General features: G+C 43.6%; 3 protein-coding genes and 1 long non-coding RNA gene across 4 annotated transcripts; 1 reads left to right on the forward strand and 3 right to left on the reverse strand.

Moving 5' to 3' along the window:
* Window positions 1–162: 162 nt before the first annotated feature.
* Window positions 163–7,249, reverse strand: LOC307239379 (microtubule-associated protein 1S-like; the record flags this gene model as incomplete). Its single annotated transcript, XM_080012737.1, has 8 exons — window positions 163–318; window positions 877–1,094; window positions 1,190–1,349; window positions 2,225–4,755; window positions 5,183–5,263; window positions 5,444–5,954; window positions 6,483–6,600; window positions 7,215–7,249. The coding sequence occupies 8 exons, from the start codon at window positions 7,247–7,249 to the stop codon at window positions 163–165; spliced, it is 3,810 nt and encodes a 1,269-aa protein (XP_079868863.1).
* A 426-nt stretch (window positions 7,250–7,675) lies between these two features.
* On the reverse strand, window positions 7,676–12,004 carry LOC307239305. The gene is made up of 3 exons (XR_013844469.1): window positions 11,918–12,004; window positions 8,873–8,968; window positions 7,676–7,761 (listed from the first exon to the last, which is right to left on the reverse strand). It is a non-coding gene; the product is annotated as an uncharacterized lncRNA (long non-coding RNA).
* Window positions 12,005–14,041: 2,037 nt separating this feature from the next.
* Window positions 14,042–15,478, reverse strand: LOC307238788 (cocaine- and amphetamine-regulated transcript protein-like; the record flags this gene model as incomplete). The annotated part of the gene is made up of 3 exons (XM_080011927.1): window positions 14,042–14,149; window positions 14,845–14,925; window positions 15,344–15,478. 3 exons carry the CDS (start codon window positions 15,476–15,478, stop codon window positions 14,042–14,044), a joined length of 324 nt encoding a protein of 107 aa, XP_079868053.1.
* A 1,617-nt stretch (window positions 15,479–17,095) lies between these two features.
* On the forward strand, window positions 17,096–20,818 carry yju2 (YJU2 splicing factor homolog). The gene is made up of 8 exons (XM_080012959.1): window positions 17,096–17,208; window positions 17,519–17,619; window positions 17,707–17,851; window positions 17,957–18,091; window positions 18,318–18,499; window positions 18,719–18,866; window positions 19,909–20,065; window positions 20,391–20,818. Exons 1-8 carry the CDS (start codon window positions 17,185–17,187, stop codon window positions 20,498–20,500), a joined length of 1,002 nt encoding a protein of 333 aa, XP_079869085.1. The 5' UTR covers window positions 17,096–17,184; the 3' UTR covers window positions 20,501–20,818.
* Window positions 20,819–20,997: the final 179 nt, after the last annotated feature.

Consider the following 20,997-nt stretch of genomic DNA (forward strand, 5'->3'; position numbering starts at 1 on the left):
TCCCGCTTACTCAGCCCTTCTCATTCACCCCGATTATAGGTATCTACATCTCACTCTCTCTTACTCCCACACACTGAACTCCTATCCCACGCGTACTCCCTCCCTCCCTCCCTTCACATTCACCCCAGATCACACCCTCCCGTTCGCCGCCGCGGCCCTGTCTCAGAACTCGATTTTGCAGGCGGGGAAGGTCTCGTCCTGCATCGCCACGGTGCTGTTGGAGCCCAGGACGGTGATGCTCAGCTCCCTTTGTCTCTCCAGGGTCTGCTGGTACCATTCCTGCATGGACACGGACTCAAAGGTGGGGATCACCGTCACCTGGAGGGGACCAGAGCCAAAGAAAGAAAGGAACGAAACCATACAAGATGGTAAGGAGAATGGATTCGACACCGGACATGGAGATATCCCTCTTGCCACGAGTCAAAGTACGGCCCACTTAAATGACAATGTCTGGCTTCTTCTGAGAGTATAAAGTCAAGAATATAAGAATCGTGTTTGTGTGTCTAAGAGGCGTGACTGTAACCCTCGGGCTCAGAACGTATTGATGCCGATGGAACATTGTTTGGCTGAAAAGACGTTGAAAAGACAACTATAGCTCTCGGCTAGAACCCGGCTAAATCTGGCTGAAAGTGAAGGTTTAGCACCATATTTTCAACTAGTAGGCGTCACTGTATTTCCTGTTTTGGTCTTCATTCATCCACGTGATTCTCGGGGTAATTGAGTGCTACGCTGAGCCAGAATCAATCTGCAATCGTCGGGTTTAGACTACGGTTGACAGAAATAGATCAAACTGCGAAATGCTTCTTCTAAGTAGCATCAGCGAAATGCCTAACATGTTTTGACATGAATGATGTGACTCTTATTGTGTGGGCATACCTGCATAGGTTCAGTCCAGGACGTCTTGCCGTCTAACAGGGCATCCAACGTGCCCCTCATCAGCTCCTCCCTCTCTGGGCTCTGCCCACTGATGATGTAACAGGAAGAGCGAACGCTTCTGAAGAAGTCCACATTGACAGTGGGAGTGGAGGCTCCGGAGGGAATATAGGCCAGGTCCACATATACACTGAGCTCGCCCTCACTATTAGACTTTGGGCCTATTTGAGGAAGAAGAAAAAGGCTCAGGAGTGTCGGCAAATAAGGTTCAGGTTCAAACTCAGCTTCTGGTACCATTTATTGTTCACATGGTTACCTGGACTGGGCGAGGTCTTGGTGGGTGCAAGCTTGGTGCTGCTGGAAGAAGAGGTACGAGGAGCTGCTTTCCCTGTCCCACCACTAAAACCCCCTGTCTTGCTTTTGCCCATCTGTGTTGAACCCGCAGCTGAACCGGATCTGTGGGAGGTGTCTAAAACCTGGTGAGGACAGATGGAATCTTGCATAACTGGAGAGTCCACAGCGCCGCTCTTTTGTCGAACACAGAACCAGCTTATTTCCGAACAACAAGTTCTTACTGAAAAGATGATGGTTTGAAAGATAGCATTGTGAGTTCTGAATGCCAGATTTCACTCGAGCGAGCACGTTGCAGCATCTCCTAAAATGTTGCCATGATTTCCTTCAACTTGCATCGTGAGGCACACTTGTCCTTAGTCGTACAGTAAGAATCAAATAAAAAAGCCTTATAAAAAGCCAGATAAAGAAGTGAAATACTTAAGCCATTGAAAGAGTCACCATGTAGGAAGGGGTAGAGGGAGGGAGGACTATCCTCAATTCAATCCAGTGAAGTTGGCTATTTATAAACTACAATTTGTGTCCGTCTGACTTTTCAACCGAGTAAAAATAGAAAATGACGAGAATGGGTCTTCAATTTGAATCTTACAGCACGTGCGGGGAACACAGGTGAGGTGACAGGTCAGCCTTATTTGGCAACATTTGCGGCCTCCGCCCATGACGCACATATCGCTTACATTCCGACGTTGAATCCCCAGAGTAGAGAGGACAGGAAAGAGGCTGAGGTGGTTCATTAAACCCCAGAATCTAGGTTTGGAGGCTGAGATAGGCGCCTGCTTTGTCATAATTCAGAAAAGTTGAAGTTCAACTTTATTGTCACGCGTATCAAACAAAATGAAATGAAAATAATGAAAAGAGGAAATATCAACGAACTGCTGGACAGGCAGGGGCTGACACTATTTGGGAAGGCAGTATCTCACAGTTGCTTGGCATAGCACAGTTTATTTCCACAATTTGTTATTTTGTATTTAAATGAATAGTTCACGCAGCTTCAACTCACCCCTGGTGCTTTTTTCCCTCGCATGCCAGTAGCTTTTGGTCCCTTCCCATGAGTCTCGGGATCAGACTGGGGGACTGGCATACAACTGTCCTGCTGGGGGGGCAGAGGAGGACTATCCCTTAGCGGGGCCGGAGGAGGGTCTGGGGGAAGAGACTGGTGGGTCGGGCGGTCATGGAGGGAGTTAGTCGGCTCACTACACGAGTCATCCTCATCTGAATCCAAGGCTCCATCCGCTGTGGTGGACGGGCAGTCCTCTGTACAGTGGGGGGCGTTTGAGTCACTGACCGACGTGTCCCTGGGGTTGTTGTTGTTGACGTGGTAATTTACTCCCCTGGGGGTCTCACCGGCACCCAAGCTACAGTCTGGGGGTTTGAAATGTTTGAACTCGCACGGTGAAACCAAGCACAGGTCCACCTCATGCGCCGCGGACTCGAGGTGAAGGCTGTTAGAAACCGCAGGCCTTCCCATCTCCAAGCCCGGTCCCAAAGACCTGGTAGGCTTCTTCAGTTGTAAGGACATTCCCACTCGGAAGTCCGAATCCATAAAATGGCTGCCATTGGCGTGGGAGTGATGAGTACTGTCATCGCCCTCTCTTTGGCTCGCAGCGGTTGGGCCCTGCTCAAAAGACATAGACAGGGACTCGTCCACCTCTGTGGACTGGGGGGAGCTCACCTCAGCCGGCATGGAGTGAGTAGTGGTGGTGGTCGTGAGCGACGGAGAGGGATCGGGAGCTCCTTCTTTGAATGAACCCAGAGAGAGGAAGCTCAAGTTCTTCTCCCTTGGAATTTGCGTGGCTTGGCCTTCTGAGGTGCTTTTGAGCTCAAACTGTGGCTCCTCACCGGGCACTGATGAGCCGGCTGGTTGGATAGCATCCGCGCTCTCATCCATCTGTGCCTGCAGTCTGCTTAATTTCTCTCTGTTGCACCACACATCGTCTGGGGACAGGCAGTAGGGTGTGTGGCCAGCGCTGTTGGGCCGTGAATCAGCGGAGGCCGGTCCGACCGTCTCCTCATCAGGAGTGACGGGGGCCTGGTTCTCCAGTGAGGACCTTGAGGGAGGGCTGTTCTTCAAAGCCCCGTCCAGGAGAGTGTATTCAGTCGGCGTTAAGTCTTGCTGGGCAGCGTCCTCACCGTTTGAATTCTCTTTTAAAGGAGATGGAAAGCCTACAACTCTGGCAGGCTTCTCTGGCTTGTTGGAAATTTGGTCGGGGCGGTCTCCAGATCCTTTCAATGGGTCTACATCCACTTTATCACCGCTTCCATTATGTCCTTCCATTATCCCTGGTCCACATGGGGCTTGTTCCCCCAAAACCACTGGGTCCTCATGATCGGTTAGTTTATCCAAGCCTCCGGGACTTTTTTCTTTTCCCAACTCAGTGTTTTCACCTGCTCCTTGGGCCTCTTCCCCTTCAATTTCCTCCCTCAACCTCAGAAAATCTGCCGTCATATCCTCAGGAGTCGACATTTTGGAGCCACAGGGGTTCTGTTCTTTATCCTGCTTCTCCTTTCCGTGGCCCTGTAGGCCTACGTTTTGCGGCACTGCTCCCTTGTCAGGATCCGCTGAATTCTTCTTTTTCCCTTGTTCAGCATTGGCACTCGCGTTCTTGGCATCTAAATTGGAATCGGTCTTTATCTCCTTTCCTGATGGTTTGTTTGCTTTCTTCCCCGCTGTTTTAGTGTCATTTTTAGATTCCTTTTGTGGCTTTGTCTTATTCTCATTCTTTGGTTTCGAGGGGAGAACTCCTTTTTTCACTGGTTCTTTTCTCTTGGGACCATTATCCTCTTTCTTGCCGGTCTTCTCATCCTTTTTTACATCCCTCCCTCCTACCTTTTGCAGAGTGCCCTTCTCTGATGAGGCTGACTTTTTCTTGATGATTACCTCCCTGACATTGGCTTTATCAATCTCTTTCTTCCCTTCCTCTCGCACAACAGTACCATTTACTGCTTTTCCTTTCTCCTTCACCAGGCTTTCCTTGGCCTCCTCCCGGCCCGCTCTCTCTTTGCCTAATCTCAGTGGAACCTCCTTCCCCAGCGACCTCCCACTGTCCTGGCTCACTGTTCTCCTGGCCTGTGCACTTTCCCTCTGCTCCTCCAGGTCCCCTGTGGTCATGGTGGGCTTTTGGAGGAAGGCCAGTCCTCTGAGCTTCTCCAGCCCTTCGAGTATCTTTGCCTGCGGGGTAATGCCGGGGAACAGTACCCTGACCACCTTCTCCTGCGGACATGCCGGGTGCCACACCAGGAGAGCACACACGGACGCCAGGGCGGTGACAGGGAGGGTTTGGATCTGAGACTGGGAGGAAGAGGACGTGGTGTCGGGCCAGTTCTGCAGGAGTGCCTGGTACTCCTGACTGGTTTTGCCAGGGTGGAGGATGTACAGCTCCAACTGACCAACACCCATTTTCTGGAACAGGGTCATCGGGTCGATGGGGACCCCTCGTGTTCGGAACATGGGCTCTGGTCGGATTTCTAACTTCTTGAGCAACTTCATGGTCAGAGCTGCTTGGTCTGCGCTCTTCAGGACACTGTCCACACCTAATAGAGAAGACACCACTATTGCAGTTATGTTACAATTTTTAGCCTGCATGACATCTTCACGTACTGCCTATTACTTAATATTTTAGATAGATAAGATATTTAAAATATTTCTCTTTTTCTTTTACACAAATCGTTAGGCGATGAATTCTTAATTCATATATTTTCTCCAAAATCGTGGGATGTGGGATTAAATAGTAAAAATAGTTCAAATTTTTCATTTGAAACCATCACCTGTTCCAAGACAATTTTCAACGGTATGTTTTAAAGTTACAATCTGTTAATATAAGTATTTGTATTAGTATTTGATATGAATCAAAGCAAGGTGCTGTTCATATTTAATCACACTTCAGGGTGGAATCAACGTTATACATCCATGACGGCATCGGTGAATCATTCAGTTATAAATGTTTTAGTGGTCACCCACATTGCTGTTGTTCTGTCTGCAGCCTGCTGGGGGCGTTGAAGAACACCACGCCGAGTTCTGGCGAGATCAGCCTCTTCTCATCTTGCCACAACAAAGGATGGAGAGCAATAAAAAATAAAAATTGAGGGAGAAAAGTCATGTAGGAGAGAAGTAGCATTTGAAGACAAATGGAAATCTATTATTTCCCGGCAAGATGTTCATACTCAGCTTCATCATCATCATCATCATCATCATCATCATCATCATCATCATCATTATTACCTTTGACATCTGAGCCCATCTCCAGCTCGGCCACTTTCCGTTCCAGGAACACGTTGACCCCCGGGAGGTTCTCGGTACCGATGTGGGTCAGCAGCACCGCATCCACGCGGTCCAGGTGGCGCACCAGCTTCCAGAAACAGGCCTGGGAGTCGGATCCCCCGTCCACCAGCATTGTGAAGCCGTTAACGGCAAAGAAGGCACAGTCGCCGCGCCCGGCCGGGAACACGTAGCAGCACGGGCGGGAGAGCTTGAGAAAACCCACCGTGCCGGGCGGCGGCAGCAGGTCGAAGGGAGACAAGGGGCTGAGGGAGCCAGAGACCAGGGAAGTAAACTCCCCCAGAGACTCCATGGCAGGCAGGACCTCTGGGGGGTTGATGCGCAGAGTCAGCGGCCCCGGCGGGGCTTGGTTTCCCAGGAGGGTCTCCCTCCACTGGCCGATGTTGGGACAGCTCAGGGTCAGAGTCGGCTTGGAGGGAGGCAGAGGGGAGAGAGCGTTCCCTCTATCACTGAGCTGAGGGGATGAGGACGGGGAAATTGGCAGTTCATCTTTTATTCACTGCTCCTCCAACAGGGTTTGTTTCAATCCAAAACATGTTATTTTTTTTATTTTTTTTTACTTACTTCTTACCCCTTTCTTGACATGCACTTTAAAGGGTCTACATAGATATATTTCCATGTTAATTTACGTATTTAACCTTAAATATTAACCTGATCTTAAAAGTAAACTCTAAATTGCTGGATTACGTAAAAAAACAAAAAACGACCGATCGTTAGAATTGTCATGTTGTCCTCGTATAACATTTGAAAGAAGAATTGTAATGCAAGTTAGAGCCGTAATAATAAGAACAACAATAACAATAATAATAGTTAAATAAAATAATAGAAAAATCATTATTGTGACAGTAATACTAGTGATACTACCGCTACCAGCAATTACTACTACTACCAATATAATAATATTATAACAATCACATATTTATAAAGTGATTTTCATGAAAACAAATCTCAAAGTGCAAGGCAGGGAAACGAGACGCTGCACCTGCTTCGTGAGGGTGGATCTGAGTTGCTGAGGGGAGAACAGACCCCTGTGCAACAGCAGGTCTCCACTCTCCTCCACACTCTGTCCAGCCAAGACCAACAACTTGTGAAAGGAGTTACTGTCAAGGAGGCCACACACCTGAGAGCAAGGGAAAAGAGAGAGAGAGCGATGGATGGCAAGAGAACGAGAAAGAGCTGTGACCCTTGTAGGCACAGCGGTAAAATCAAATCTAAAAGTAATGACGGGGAAGATCCAGGAAAGTCACACACAGTAAAGTATTAAGAGGTGAGGTGAATTATCAAGTGACACACGTGTGTAATGTCTCTTTAAAACCAAATTAAATGACATTTATTTCACGGTCCACCATTTTGCGTCTTAACCAGAGGCTGTCATTCATAGAGCGTTCATTTGATGTTAACACTAAGAGTTATCTTGGGGACGAATAACGAGATTAATAGTTCCGAGCCGACGTTCGGCGAATACATTGTTGATGAAATCAAATTAGCTGATTTCATACAGGAAACCGAGAACGGAAGACTGACTTGCAATGCATCTGCGTTGGGATACCTGTCAAGCTCCTAAAATGTCTTGCGCCTCGCAAAACAATTGGCGGGTTGGCATATAAACACGGTCGTAATTATAAGCCTGAAGGAGCCAGGGCTGACAGCAACAAGCCCAATGTCACAAATGGAAAACCGAAAAAAGGAGGCCGGAACGTCTTTGACTTCTTGCCGCGTGGGCGGAAGAAGAACATCATTGTTGATCATGTCGGCGGCGACAAGATGGAAGCGTGGGAACATATGGTTCCACAAGATCGAGGCCTTTCCACCTCTAATCAGAAGCGCTGTGAATAGCGAACGTCTGCGGTCGCGGACAAGGGGAGATTTCAGAATCCAAGCAACAAAATATAATACATATTGTATAATAAGTAGAAGGACGTTAGGCCTCGTCTAATTTCCGCTGAACAGTGAAAGAAACGCTTTATTCACGACCGTCAAATGTGTTCGGGTTGATTTAGGACTGTTTTAAATTTGTTTTTTTAGTGACTCACACTTCACAGGTTTAGGAGCCGCTTCCTAAGTTTCATTACGCTTTGTGCTTTACCCTGAGGTCAAAAACATGGGAGCCTAAGGATTTAGGACCGACACCGCCGTCGCTTTTTGTTTTGTGGTCAGGCACCAGGCTTCATCCCTCACCTCGGCGTGGACCTGCTCCTGGGAAGGGCCGATCAGCACCTGAGCGCGCAACACCCTGGTGCTGTGGACCAGACACCTCCGCCCTGAGCCGCCGGAGGGGAGGGAGCAATCACAGAGGAGTTACAGAGGCTCAGACAGAGAGTGACAGAGATGAGACGGTAAAGCCAGAGACGAAGGATCTGCGAGACTACAATGGAGACCGCCACGGCCTTCTCCCGTGGCGGTCTCCATTGTAGTAAAAAAAAAAGACAAATCGCAGAGGACAGAGCGGACGAGCGAGGGCCAGACGGACAGATGGACGGCGCGGAAAAAAAACAAAACGGATTGACTTCCCTTATTGACCCGGGCGGAGAAAATAGAGGAAGGAAAGGCGCTGAGTCAGAGAGGCGGCCCGAGGCGGAGGTGTCGAGCTGACTTAATCCGGGCCTAACGGGGCGGCAAACAAAAGTGGAACCGGATTAGTGTCCGAGGAGCCCGTGACGGGGGCACGGACCAGGAGGGGGGTCACGCGCCGTCGCTCTTCCTCGCCGTTCAGAGACGCTTAAAGATGAAATGGCAACAGCGGCAGATCACATGTTTGCCACGTGTGACTAAACCCGCCATGGGCGCGGGGTCGAAAAATAATGTACGCCGGGATATCCCCCCCCCCCCGGGCTCTCTGCTACCTGCACCCGGCGACAAAAAAGCCGTAAAGCCTTTCATGGCCAGCTTGAGAGGTAGCTCTCCAAATCAGGCTGGCAGACGAATGCACTGTCACTCGCCGGTCGGAAAAAAACGAAATCTGTGAAATGTACTAATACGCATGCCATTTTGTGCATTTCATTTTTCCGCTTGAAAGCGAGAAGGCATTGAAGGCATGGAATCAATGTTGTAAAAAAAAAAAAAAAAGAGGGAAGAAGAGAGGGGGGAAAAGAAAGGCAGAATGCAGGGCACCATTGTTAGTGTCCGAGGGGGGTCCACCCATATTTAACAATCCACTGAACACCCCCTCCCTCTCCCAACTTTCCTTCCTTCCTCCCTCCCTTCCTCATAGACACAGAGTTACGGTCGCCAGGCTGGTAACCATGGGGACAGGCCTGCATGTGTGTGTGTGTGTGTGTGCGTGTGTGAGTGTGCGTGTGCGTGTGCGTGCAGAAAATTAGGAGTTATCCCGGCCCCCGGCACACATGCAACGCGACTTCGCCCGCAACTTACCCGAACCCTTAAAGGAGACGATGTGATGGGTGAGGAATTCTTGCAGGAAGAGATTTAGGTCACAGCGTTTCGGGCCCACTTCCCATGACCGTATCCCTGCGTGTCCAACACATTATGGTATGGTCACATGGTCACAGTCACAACACGGCCGTAACGTTCACACTCAAACAGGGACGTTATGTCCAACAAACGGACAGACAGAAACGCAGGCAGACAAACAGACAGACAGACAGACAGACAGATAGACAGACAGACAGATAGACGGACAGACAGAAAGACAGACAGACACGCAGGCAGACAGACAGACAGACAGACAGACAGACAGATAGATAGATAGATAGATAGATATTTATAGAGAAAGAGAAATAGACAGACAGACAGACAGACAGACAGATAGATAGATAGATAGATAGATAGATAGATAGATAGATAGATAGATAGATAGATAGATAGATAGATAGATAGATAGATAGATATAGAGAAAGAGAAATAGACCGACAAACAGACATGCAGGCAGACAGACAGACAGACAGACAGACAGACAGACAGACAGATAGATAGATAGATAGATAGATAGATAGATAGATAGATAGATAGATAGATAGATAGATAGATAGATAGATAGATAGATATAGAGAAAGAGAAATAGACCGACAAACAGACATGCAGGCAGACAGACAGACAGACAGACAGACAGACAGACAGACAGACAGACAGACAGATAGATAGATAGATAGATAGATAGATAGATAGATAGATAGATAGATAGATAGATAGATAGATATAGAGAAAGAGAAATAGACAGACAGACAGAGAGATAGATAGATAGATAGATAGATAGATAGATAGATAGATAGATAGATAGATAGATAGATAGATAGATATAGAGAAAGAGAAATAGACAGACAGACAGACAGACAGACAGACAGACAGACAGACAGACAGACAGACAGACAGACAGACAGACAGACAGATAGATAGATAGATAGATAGATAGATAGATAGATAGATAGATAGATAGATAGATAGATAGATAGATAGATAGATAGATAGATAGATATTTATAGAGAAAGAGAAATAGACAGACAGACAGACAGACAGACAGACAGATAGATAGATAGATAGATAGATAGATAGATAGATAGATAGATAGATAGATAGATAGATAGATAGATAGATAGATAGATATAGAGAAAGAGAAATAGACAGACAGACAGACAGACAGACAGATAGATAGATAGATAGATAGATAGATAGATAGATAGATAGATAGATAGATAGATAGATAGATAGATAGATAGATAGATAGATAGATAGATAGATAGATAGATAGATAGATATAGAGAAAGAGAAATAGACAGACAGACAGACAGACAGACAGACAGACAGACAGACAGACAGATAGATAGATAGATAGATAGATAGATAGATAGATAGATAGATAGATAGATAGATAGATAGATAGATAGATAGATAGATAGATAGAGAGAAAGAGAAATAGACCGCCAATCAGACACGCAGGCAGACAGATAGATAGATAGATAGATAGATAGATAGATAGATAGATAGATAGATAGATAGATAGATAGATAGATAGATAGATAGATAGAGAGAAAGAGAAATAGACCGACAAACAGACACGCAGGCAGACAGACAGACAGACACGCAGACAGGCAGGCAGACAGACAGACAGACAGACAGACAGACAGACAGACAGACAGACAGACAGACAGACAGACAGACAGACAGACAGACAGATAGATAGATAGATAGATAGATAGATAGATAGATAGATAGATAGATAGATAGATAGATAGATAGATAGATAGATAGATAGATAGATAGATAGATAGATAGATATTTATAGAGAAAGAGAAATAGACAGACAGACAGACAGACAGACAGACAGATAGATAGATAGATAGATAGATAGATAGATAGATAGATAGATAGATAGATAGATAGATAGATAGATAGATAGATAGATAGATAGATAGATAGATAGATAGATAGATAGATAGATATAGAGAAAGAGAAATAGACAGACAGACAGACAGACAGACAGATAGATAGATAGATAGATAGATAGATAGATAGATAGATAGATAGATAGATAGATAGATAGATAGATAGATAGATAGATAGATAGATAGATATAGAGAAAGAGAAATAGACAGACAGACAGACAGACAGACAGACAGACAGACAGACAGACAGATAGATAGATAGATAGATAGATAGATAGATAGATAGATAGATAGATAGATAGATAGATAGATAGATAGATAGAGAGAAAGAGAAATAGACCGACAATCAGACACGCAGGCAGACAGATAGATAGATAGATAGATAGATAGATAGATAGATAGATAGATAGATAGATAGATAGATAGATAGAGAGAAAGAGAAATAGACCGACAGACAGACAGACAGACAGACAGACAGATAGATAGATAGATAGATAGATAGATAGATAGATAGATAGATAGATAGATAGATTGATAGATATAGAAAATATAACTTTTTTACCCCATACATGACATGGCATACAATAAACAATAAACAGTTGTAGCAGCGGTGTAACAACAAGCAGACACGGCCACACTGGGGAGGATGTGTTCCTCCTCAACGCACAACCACACTGTGCGCACCAAAAGCCACAGAAAGAGCTTCATACATTGGCTGCAGGCGTGACGGCTGATATTTACCTCCCCTGCAATATCCCAAAAAGCAATAAAATATATATATATTCTAAAGAAATAGCTTATACAATGCAATCATTTCACACAGAGAGGTTTTAATCGCCGTGGCATGCCCCGAGGAATGGCTGATGGTGATGATGGAGCATCACCAGTCGACGCAGCCTGGTCTCGGGGAGGGTTACCGCATAAACACCGGCGTCGGGTCGGTTGAGCGTCTTTTCCGACGCGCTTAATAACGCCAGTGTATTAGACGATCAGCTGATCCCGGATCCGTGTTCGCATATACATACGATCATCCACACCGAGAAACATGGGTTTTGTTTTGTTTTGTTTTGTTTCGTACCTCGTTCAATGTCCCTGCTGATGTGTGCAGCCTGACTGGGGTGGCTGATCCGTCCGATGATGATGAGCAGTGCGTGGTTCTGCTCCTGGTTCTGGTCGCAGGAGCCGAGCTTTGCGGCTCGTCCTGGCTCCTCCTGCGCGTCCCTCTCCAGCAGCCGGCTGGACGCCATGTTGGAAACTGCTGCTCCGTTATGATGTCATTGCTTAATAAATCATTGAACGCTGTACTGTTATGTTTACAGGTAGACTGATATAATATAATATAATATAATATAATATAATATAATATAATATAATATAATATAATATAATATAATATAATATGTTATAGTGTAATTTAATAAAATATAATATAGTGTAATTTAATATAATATAATATAATATAATATAATTTAATATAATATAATGTAATATAATATAATACAATCTAATATAATTTAATATAATATATAATAATATATTATAGTGTAATTTTATAAAATATAATATCATATCATATCATATCATATCATATCATATCATATAAAAAATAATATATATATATATATACAGTATATATACACTGTTTAGCCACAACATTAGACCACTGACAGATAACATTGCTCATCTTATTCCAATGACACCTGTCGATGGATGTTTTACAGTCAGTTCTTGAAGTTAATGTGCTGGAAGCAGGAAAAATGGGCAAGCATAAGGATCCAAGCCACTTTGACAAGGGCAAAGTTGTGATGGCTAGACGACTGGGTCAGAGCATCTTCAAAGCGGCAGGTCTTGTGGGGTGTTCCCAGGGCGCCCAAGGCTCAAGGCTCAAGGCTCAAGGCTTGATGGGTGTGGGGAGTGAAGTCCAGCCCGTCCGGTCCGATCCTACAGAAGAACTACTGCAGCACAGACTGGTGGAAAAAGTTGATGCTGCTATGACATGACAGAAAGGTGTCAGAACGCACAGTGCATCACAGCTTGCTGCGTATGGGGCTGTGTAGCTGCAGACCAGTCAGAGTGTCCATGCTGACCCCTGTCCACCATCCAAAGCTCCTACAATGGACACGTGAGCATCAGAACTGATGAACCACGTTTTCTTCTACATCATGTGGATGGGCAGGGTTAGGGTCCGATTCGATGGAGCATCAGTGGGATGTGCTGGAACAACAAGCTCGATCCATGTGGGCCCCACCTCGCAACTTCCAGGACTTAAAGAATCTGCTGCTAATGTTTTAGTGCCAGTTACCACATGACACCTTCAGAGGTCTTGTGGAGTCCATGCTCCATTACTAGTGGTGGTTATTAGTGGTGGTTTTGATATTGTGGCTGATCGGTGTATAAACAGTTTTCTGTTTTTACGTTTTGAATTCTTGATATTGAGGTTGAGGTTTACTGGTTTATTGTTTATTTTTAGGTCTATTGTTTAATGTGTATTGCCAATTAGTTCAACTTTAAACTTTTGATGTTTCTGCAGAATATGTGATTTTTTCTAAATCTTTATTCACTGCGACGTCTATCTATTTGTTTTAAACCAGGGGTTTCAAAACAGGGGTCTGTGGCCCCCTAGCGGTATGTCTGTATTTTTACACATTAATTTACACCCACAGCATAGTTTACTGTACACTGTATACTGTATACTCAACCTCACTAATGATGGCGTCTTTGTTGTTGATTTCCACTTTTTAGAAATGTTTATCACTTTAATAGTTTTAATACACTTTTTTTCTTGGGGTGGGGGTCCCTCAAGAGCTCAGTCTTCCAAGGGGGCTTCGACGTAAAACAGTGTACCAGAGTACGACCACTGCTACTGCTGAAGGTACTGTACCATTTTGGTTTCTGAGGGGGAAAACAGCTAAATACAAATCAAATCACTGGGTTGAATATAATTAGGCTAAAAAAGATATTCCGCTTTTTTTTATTGGCTCATTTAAACTGCAAACGCCCACGCAAACAAATGAGCATTCCAATGCACATTTTGAAAAAAGAAGTGTCATTTATTTATCACATTTTGTCACTTATTTATTTATTTTTATCTCGTGTTAGGCTCTTACATGATGACGTTTTTATTTTATTTCCTTTGTCAAAAAGATAAAACAGCACAACGACATTTTACGTAAAAGTAGGGCTTTTTGTTTTGTTCTTTTTATCACAAACATTTGAGGACGTAGAAGTTGCAGGACGTCCCACGCGGGCACCCGCACAGCGTGCCGATGCGCGCTCCTTTGCGCACAGCGCACGGCTCTCCTGCGTCACACTGAGAAGTAAACAAAAAGAAAATACATCTTGTTGCAGGTCCACGGACATTGCAACGCTCCATGCTTAGCTTGATCAACTGTTCACTCAATCAAACAAACAAACAAACAAACAATCAATCAATCGATCAGTCAATCAATCAACAATCAATCAACCAACCGACAAATCAATCAGTCAATCGGTCAATCAGTCAACCAACCAATTCATCAATCAATATATATATATACATATTCTTCTTATATATATATATATAAATCAGCTCAAACTCAATAACATCTGGAACAATTTAAGGTTCTTCATATAAAATGAAAGGCTCCAAAGGTATCAAGAATCAGCTACAAACACTTAATAAACGAGTCTATGTTCATTTGATTTGGTCCTGAACGGGAACATTTTTTTAAAATACAAACACACAAAAAGCCTGCTGATGACATCCTACAGTACAGATCACATACAAGATCAAATAATACTTTCAAGTTCAAGTTCAAGTTCAAGAGATTATTGTCACATACATGTAGTTATATTACAGTAATAATTAGTAAATTCAGGAAAATAATATATAAACTCTAAACACGAACGATTTGGACTAAAGAAAAAAGGTATATATACATAATATTTTGGGGGAATTAAAATAATAAATCAGCCACTATAGATGTGTTTAAAGAAATAGATTACTTTTATTATCTGTCGCCTTACCGAAGGAAGCCAGCCCAGCTTTTTCTCTGAAGGCATTTCTTTGTTTCGGAGTTTCTCCAGAACCTCTTGTAAAGCTTCAATCTATTGGGGAGAAAAACGAACGTGTCAAAAACCAACCCATAACTGATATTTAAATTTTTTTTTTTTTCATTCAACCTTCATTTAATTTTACCGAGGGAGACCTGACCAAGGAAAACACAACGCACAGGAGGCAGAGAACTACATTATAAAACGTTTACCTAACATATTGAAGTGGAAATATAGGAGGTAAATCAATTACAATCAACAATGCGGCTGGGTACATTCAACATACTGTAAGTAGTTTTCTAGAGTAACCCGCCCTTCCCTTTTAGAGGAAAAGGTGTTGTTTCTTTTCCAATGGTCGTGCAATCGATATTAAAAAGAAATTCCCTCGAAAACCATGATGGACATGACATCACCCCCCTCCCCCACCCCCCTGTCCATCGCCGACGCTTTCATGGGTTAAAGCGGTCCTCACCAGGTCCTTCTCCTCCTGTGTTTTGAGTGGGAAGTCCACGGAGCGCGTCTCGAAGGAGGCCTCCTCCCCGCGGGCGACGCACAAACACGCGCAGCAGGCGGCGGCGAGGAGGAGCAGGCGGCGGGCGCTGGCCATGGTGCTGAAACGGGAGGCTGCGGGTCGAGGCTCGGAGCGGCGGGATTAGATGTTCTCCGGACTCGACGCTCCCCGCCGTAGCTTTATAGTCCTTGGTGACATCAGCCAGGCCTTGAAATATTAATGGTAAAAAAAAATAAAAAAAAATAAAACTTTTACGCGAGTGACACGAAGCGCCATCCCGAGGATGGTCAAAGGAGGCAATTAGAGATGTTGACCCCAATCTGGTTGAACAAAGAGTCCGGACAAAGAATAAAGATGGAGCGTTGGAAATGATTGAAATGATTGTTTAATTTTCACTGAAAATTAAACATATAATATGACTGATGTGTCAGAAGGTGAAGAGTTACATTAAATCGCTGAACCCTCATCAGGATCCAATATCTTACTGTGTGAATAACCTCCATTACTCTCCAGGACAGTAATGCATATTAGTGTGTGTTTGTATGTGTGTGTGTGTGTGTCTGTGTGTGTGTATGTGTGTGTGTTTGTGTGTATATGCGCGCGTGTGCGTGTGTGTGTGTGTGTGTGTGTTTTCCCACATGTATATGGATGTGTGCCTAACCCTTAACCCACCCGAAGGTCACACGTCCACAACGCTGATGAGAATACCTCAAAAAATGAAATAAAATACAGAGAATGAGGCACGTGTGTGTGTGTGTGTGTGTGTGTGCGCGTGTGTGTGTGTGTGCGTGCGCGTATGCATGCGCGTGTGTGTGTGTGTATGTGTGTGTGTGTGTGTGTGTGTGTGTGTGTGTGTGTTCCATAGGCATGCATATCGTAATGAGCCCTTCTGTTCTTCTCCAGAGTGAATAAAAAGTGATTTACTCACTTAATCACTGTCTCACATGCACAAATACATATGTACACATTCATACACTGACATAGGATGCGAGTGAGAAAGATGTGAGGATGGAGAAAGAGCCTGACACGCACCACATCTTACATTGACATCTTGAAATGATAAATTATCAAACTGTTATCAGCATTATGTTTCCAGCAAATTAAATAACTATATTTGTACTGTGAATGTACTATTCTCTTTTGAATATATAAAATAGATCACATCCGGGCAGTTGTTTTTCCCTGCCTGCTTTGAGTTGTGTTATAAGACATCTCCAGCGGGAGAATGGGGTGCGGCGGGGAGACCCAGTCGTCACGGAAACACATGTAAACATATCTGTCTTCTCGTATTAAAAATTGCTGAGCGTTTGGAGGACGGCATAAGCAGCGAGAACAGACAAGAGGAAGTCAGGAACAAATTTTACGCCGAAGAAGTAGGGGTTAAGGCCGGTATCCAATAAGTAACGTACAATAATATTAAGTGTGTTAAGTGCGTGTCCAGCACACTTACATGTGTTTCCATGACGACTGGATCCCGTCGCCGCATCCCATTCTTCTGTAGGAAATATCTAATAACACAACACCTACTGTATAACATGACACACACACACACACACACACACACACTCACACTCATTGGGGCCTTTTCTACAGCAAATACAGCAGCCGGTGTTTCTATTTGATGCAGTACACTCTACAGCCTGCGGGGGGCAGCAGCACTTCCACTCGACCGGAGGTGCACCCGGAAGTGTACAAGGAGCCTCGCAGCAGTTAGCTAGCAGGCAGCAGGCAGCAGCCCGAAGCCTTTGCGTTAACGGTTCTTGTCAGAGTGAAGTAAGGTTTCCTCCGATAAAAGAACAACAATGTCTGAAAGAAAAGTCTTGAATGTAAGTACGACATTTTACTCGATTCTGTTACGCTGATTATTCATTGTAGTTTACCATAGAACGAACACATTGTCCTGCTGTGTGGCCTTGCTGGCTTTACACGGTGCTGTTGTTTACTTCCCCACAACATGTAAACATACCTTTCTGAATATTTTAATACGTGGCAAAAAAAAAAAAAGTCACATTTGTCACTCGTTGATGCTCAACCCTATGCTGTAGATCTTCTGATGTTAGCTCGGTAAATACGTGCAATACCTTTATTGTCGTTCTGAACAGCTAATGCGTTTGAACATTTACTTTCCTTCCACAGAAATACTATCCTCCGGATTTCGATCCATCCAAAATCCCCAAACTCAAACTCCCCAAAGACAGGCAATATGTTGTCAGATTGATGGCGCCGTTTAACATGAGGTAGGTCCATAACCGTATAATCCAATGGTTATTATTATTATAATATTATTGTTATTTATATTATTATTCATTTTAACATGTCCGCAGGTGTAAAACGTGCGGCGAGTACATCTACAAGGGGAAGAAGTTTAACGCTCGGAAAGAAACGGTTCAGAATGAGCTGTACATGGGATTGCCCATTTTCCGCTTCTACATCAAGTGTACCCGCTGCCTTGCTGAGATCACCTTCAAGGTGAGGTGGCCAGACTGTTGTTGTTTCTGACAAGAGAACTTTAAACAATGTACTTGTGACGTGGGTGAGCGTAATCACAAACTCCCTTTTACATTCTGTGTTTAGACTGACCCGGAGAATACAGACTATGCCATGGAACACGGGGCCACGCGGAACTTCCAAGCCGAGAAACTGATGGAAGAAGAGGAAAAGAAAATTCAGTTGGAGAGGGAAGAGGAAGAACTAAATAACCCAATGAAGGTGGCGTGTCCCGCTGTTACTGGGCAGAATAATTGTAATAATAAAAACATGAGGAAATCTTTACCTGGCTCGCTCTCTTGCCTGTTTTTGTTTTGTTTACGTGTCAAGGCTGCTGTTAAATATTCCACAGCTTGCAACTTCTCAGTTCCTCTGTATTAATAATGTCCTCGTGCTTTATTTGAAGAATGAAGCTGAAACCATTTTGTTTTCATTATCTTTCTCCCAGGTGCTTGAAAACCGCACACGGGATTCTAAGTTGGAAATGGAGGTTCTGGAGAATCTTCAGGAGCTGAAGGAGTTGAACCAGAGGCAGGCGCTGGTGGACTTTGAGGGAATGATTGACCAATACAGGGACTTGGAGGAGAGAGAGAGGGAACGGGAGAAAGAAGAGGATGAGAGAGAAACAAAGTGAGTGGGCGATATTTTATTTATTTTTTTTTGGAGAGGAGCCCAGATATCGTGGTGGGCTCACAGAAAACAGATTGATAATGCGCTCTTTAACCTTTTCAATTTTTCTTCTTTTCACAAATTTCTTTTGTCTTTTTTTAACCTTCTATTTTGTGGCTTTTGTTTCCTGTGATAATAAGTAAAGTCTCACCTTTGTTTTGTTTTTTGTTTTCCTGATAGAGACATGTTGGATCGTGCTCTAGTGAAAAGGCTCAGGGACTCAGACTCTGACTCTGACCAAGAGGAAAAGAGCAGTGAGACACTGCCAGAGAGAGACAACACTGACCGACCTACAGACATTCTCACCAGAGCAACTACAGAGTCACGGGTACGGCTGCTCAGTTCAAATTCAATCGAGTGTGTGTTCAAATTTATTGCAATTTCACACCCCTTTATAGTTATTGAAATGTCAGTAATCTGCTGTATGTTACTGAACACATTTTACATGACATTTTTTACATCTATCTATCTATCTACCTATCTATCTATTATTAGCGACTTACATTAGAGGCTAGAAACAATCAAAGCATGCATTGACCATTGGAGCAACCTCTTATTTAAGTCCCTGAGCAACCCGTTTCTTAACTTAACCAGATACAATTGCACCTATTATTATTATTATTATTATTATTATTATTATTATTATTATTATTATAAATATATTGGCGCCAAGTTTATTGCACCAAGGGATTTATTTTTCGAAGCAAAGAAGTTGTTTCTTTTTGTTTTTGTTTTTAAATCGGTATGACCTTCAATTCAGAATTCAGAACTCCCAGTATAAATAAGATATATTGATTCACAAGATATAAAACATGTGAAACAAATAAGGGAAGTGATACATAGATACTTAATTCATTCCCGGAGGGAACTTGCAATGTCCCAGCAACTCATGTAAAAATAGGCAGTAATAAGAATTAAAATAGAGAAAAGTAAATGGCAATATCTAATAAACCTCAGGATTACCTGAAAAATTGACAATATGCAATAAAGCTCAAGATTACCTAGAAGGAATATAGGAATTAGATTTGGAATATTATAATAAACAATAAAAATAGACCTAACAAACAATGCACAATAAAATATAAGTGGCTATTACAATAACTTAATGATAAACAATACATGTAAACATAAGAAATAAAAAAAAGCAATAAAATAGACCTAAAAAAATCAACAATGAACAAGAAAGAATTGGCTGATGTCACTGTATGCATAGTATTACAATGTATTGAACTAAAATGCATTCTCACCCTGATATCTTGAGGCATATTCTATCGACAGATTCTTGTCAGTACACCGTCGTCCTACTGAGCAAACACAGTGACTGTAGTAATGACTTGTGACAGCATGGCGACGCTGCTGTGTGTCCGCAGGGGGGAGAGCCGTGCTGTGTGAAGAAGGCCAAGGTGGAGAAGTGGGAGAGGAGCATCGGGACGCTGCGCGGCGGAGGAGATCTAGGATCCCTGGTGATCCGGAAGAAGCCTGCGTCGCTGGCTAGTAAATCTGCGCCGGCCTCCAGCTCGAAAACAGGTGATGCATTGATTTACAATCCTTAACAAGAGCTCCACAGTGAAGATGTGGTTGTGGGGCTGACTGGGTATCCCATTTTTTTCCCCCCATTGATGGTTTAAAACAGGTAAAATGGCTAGTGGAAAAAAAATCCTTCTGGAGCTACTAACAACAATCACGTTTCCACAGTAACAATAATTGGATATTTCAAATGCCAAATCTAGTTCAATCATGTTTTGTTTCCAGCACATACATGAATGTTTGTTTTTGTTCTAGATCCTAGATCATTATAGCGCTCTGTATGGCCTGTAATTCACACCAATATGTTTCTCTCTCTTCGTGAAAGGCTCGTCAGATGATTCCGCTGCTGCTCCTAAACCCGTCACCACGCAAACCCCATCCTCTCTCAGCCTCCTGGGAGCTTATTCAGACAGCGACAGCAACGACAGCGGATGAAACAACAAAGTTTCGGGATAAGGCAAACACGCACAGCTGACACTCGCGTTTATCCAGAATTGTGTAAAATCCACATATCTTTTTGTATGTATATTATGACCCTTTTATTGTTATTATGTGATAATATAATGACGATGAGAGGGACCCCCTTTGTGCCGACTTTCCCTTCGAAGGTAGAGTGTGAATGAGACCATTCAATAAACACCTCAAGGTGTAGCTCTCTGTCCATGTATGTAACGTATGAAACGATCATGTCATTTGTAAACAATATGGTTTGTAAATCCTGAATTTCCCCCATCGGATTAATAAAGTATTATCTTCAGTCGCAAAGTTTGCTGTGATATATGAAATTTGTGTCACAATCAGAATCTGTTTGTATGGCCAAGTACATTTTACATATCCAAGGAATTTGTCTTGCTGAGGGTTGGTGCACTGTTTTACATGATTTGACAGAAGAGCAGCATTAAAATGTTTAAGTCTAAAAAGCTAATTAGACA

This window comes from Zeus faber (genome assembly GCF_960531495.2).
Source record: "Zeus faber genome assembly, chromosome: 13".
In the NCBI taxonomy this organism is placed as follows: domain Eukaryota; kingdom Metazoa; phylum Chordata; class Actinopteri; order Zeiformes; family Zeidae; genus Zeus; species Zeus faber.

Coding starts and splice junctions, on each gene's coding strand:
- yju2 (XM_080012959.1), top strand. CDS start 17,185: ATGTCTGAAAGAAAAGTCTTGAAT. Junction 18,500..18,718: donor GAGGATGAGAGAGAAACAAA/GTGAGTGGGCGA, acceptor TTTTCCTGATAG/AGACATGTTGGATCGTGCTC. Junction 18,867..19,908: donor GAGCAACTACAGAGTCACGG/GTACGGCTGCTC, acceptor GTGTGTCCGCAG/GGGGGAGAGCCGTGCTGTGT.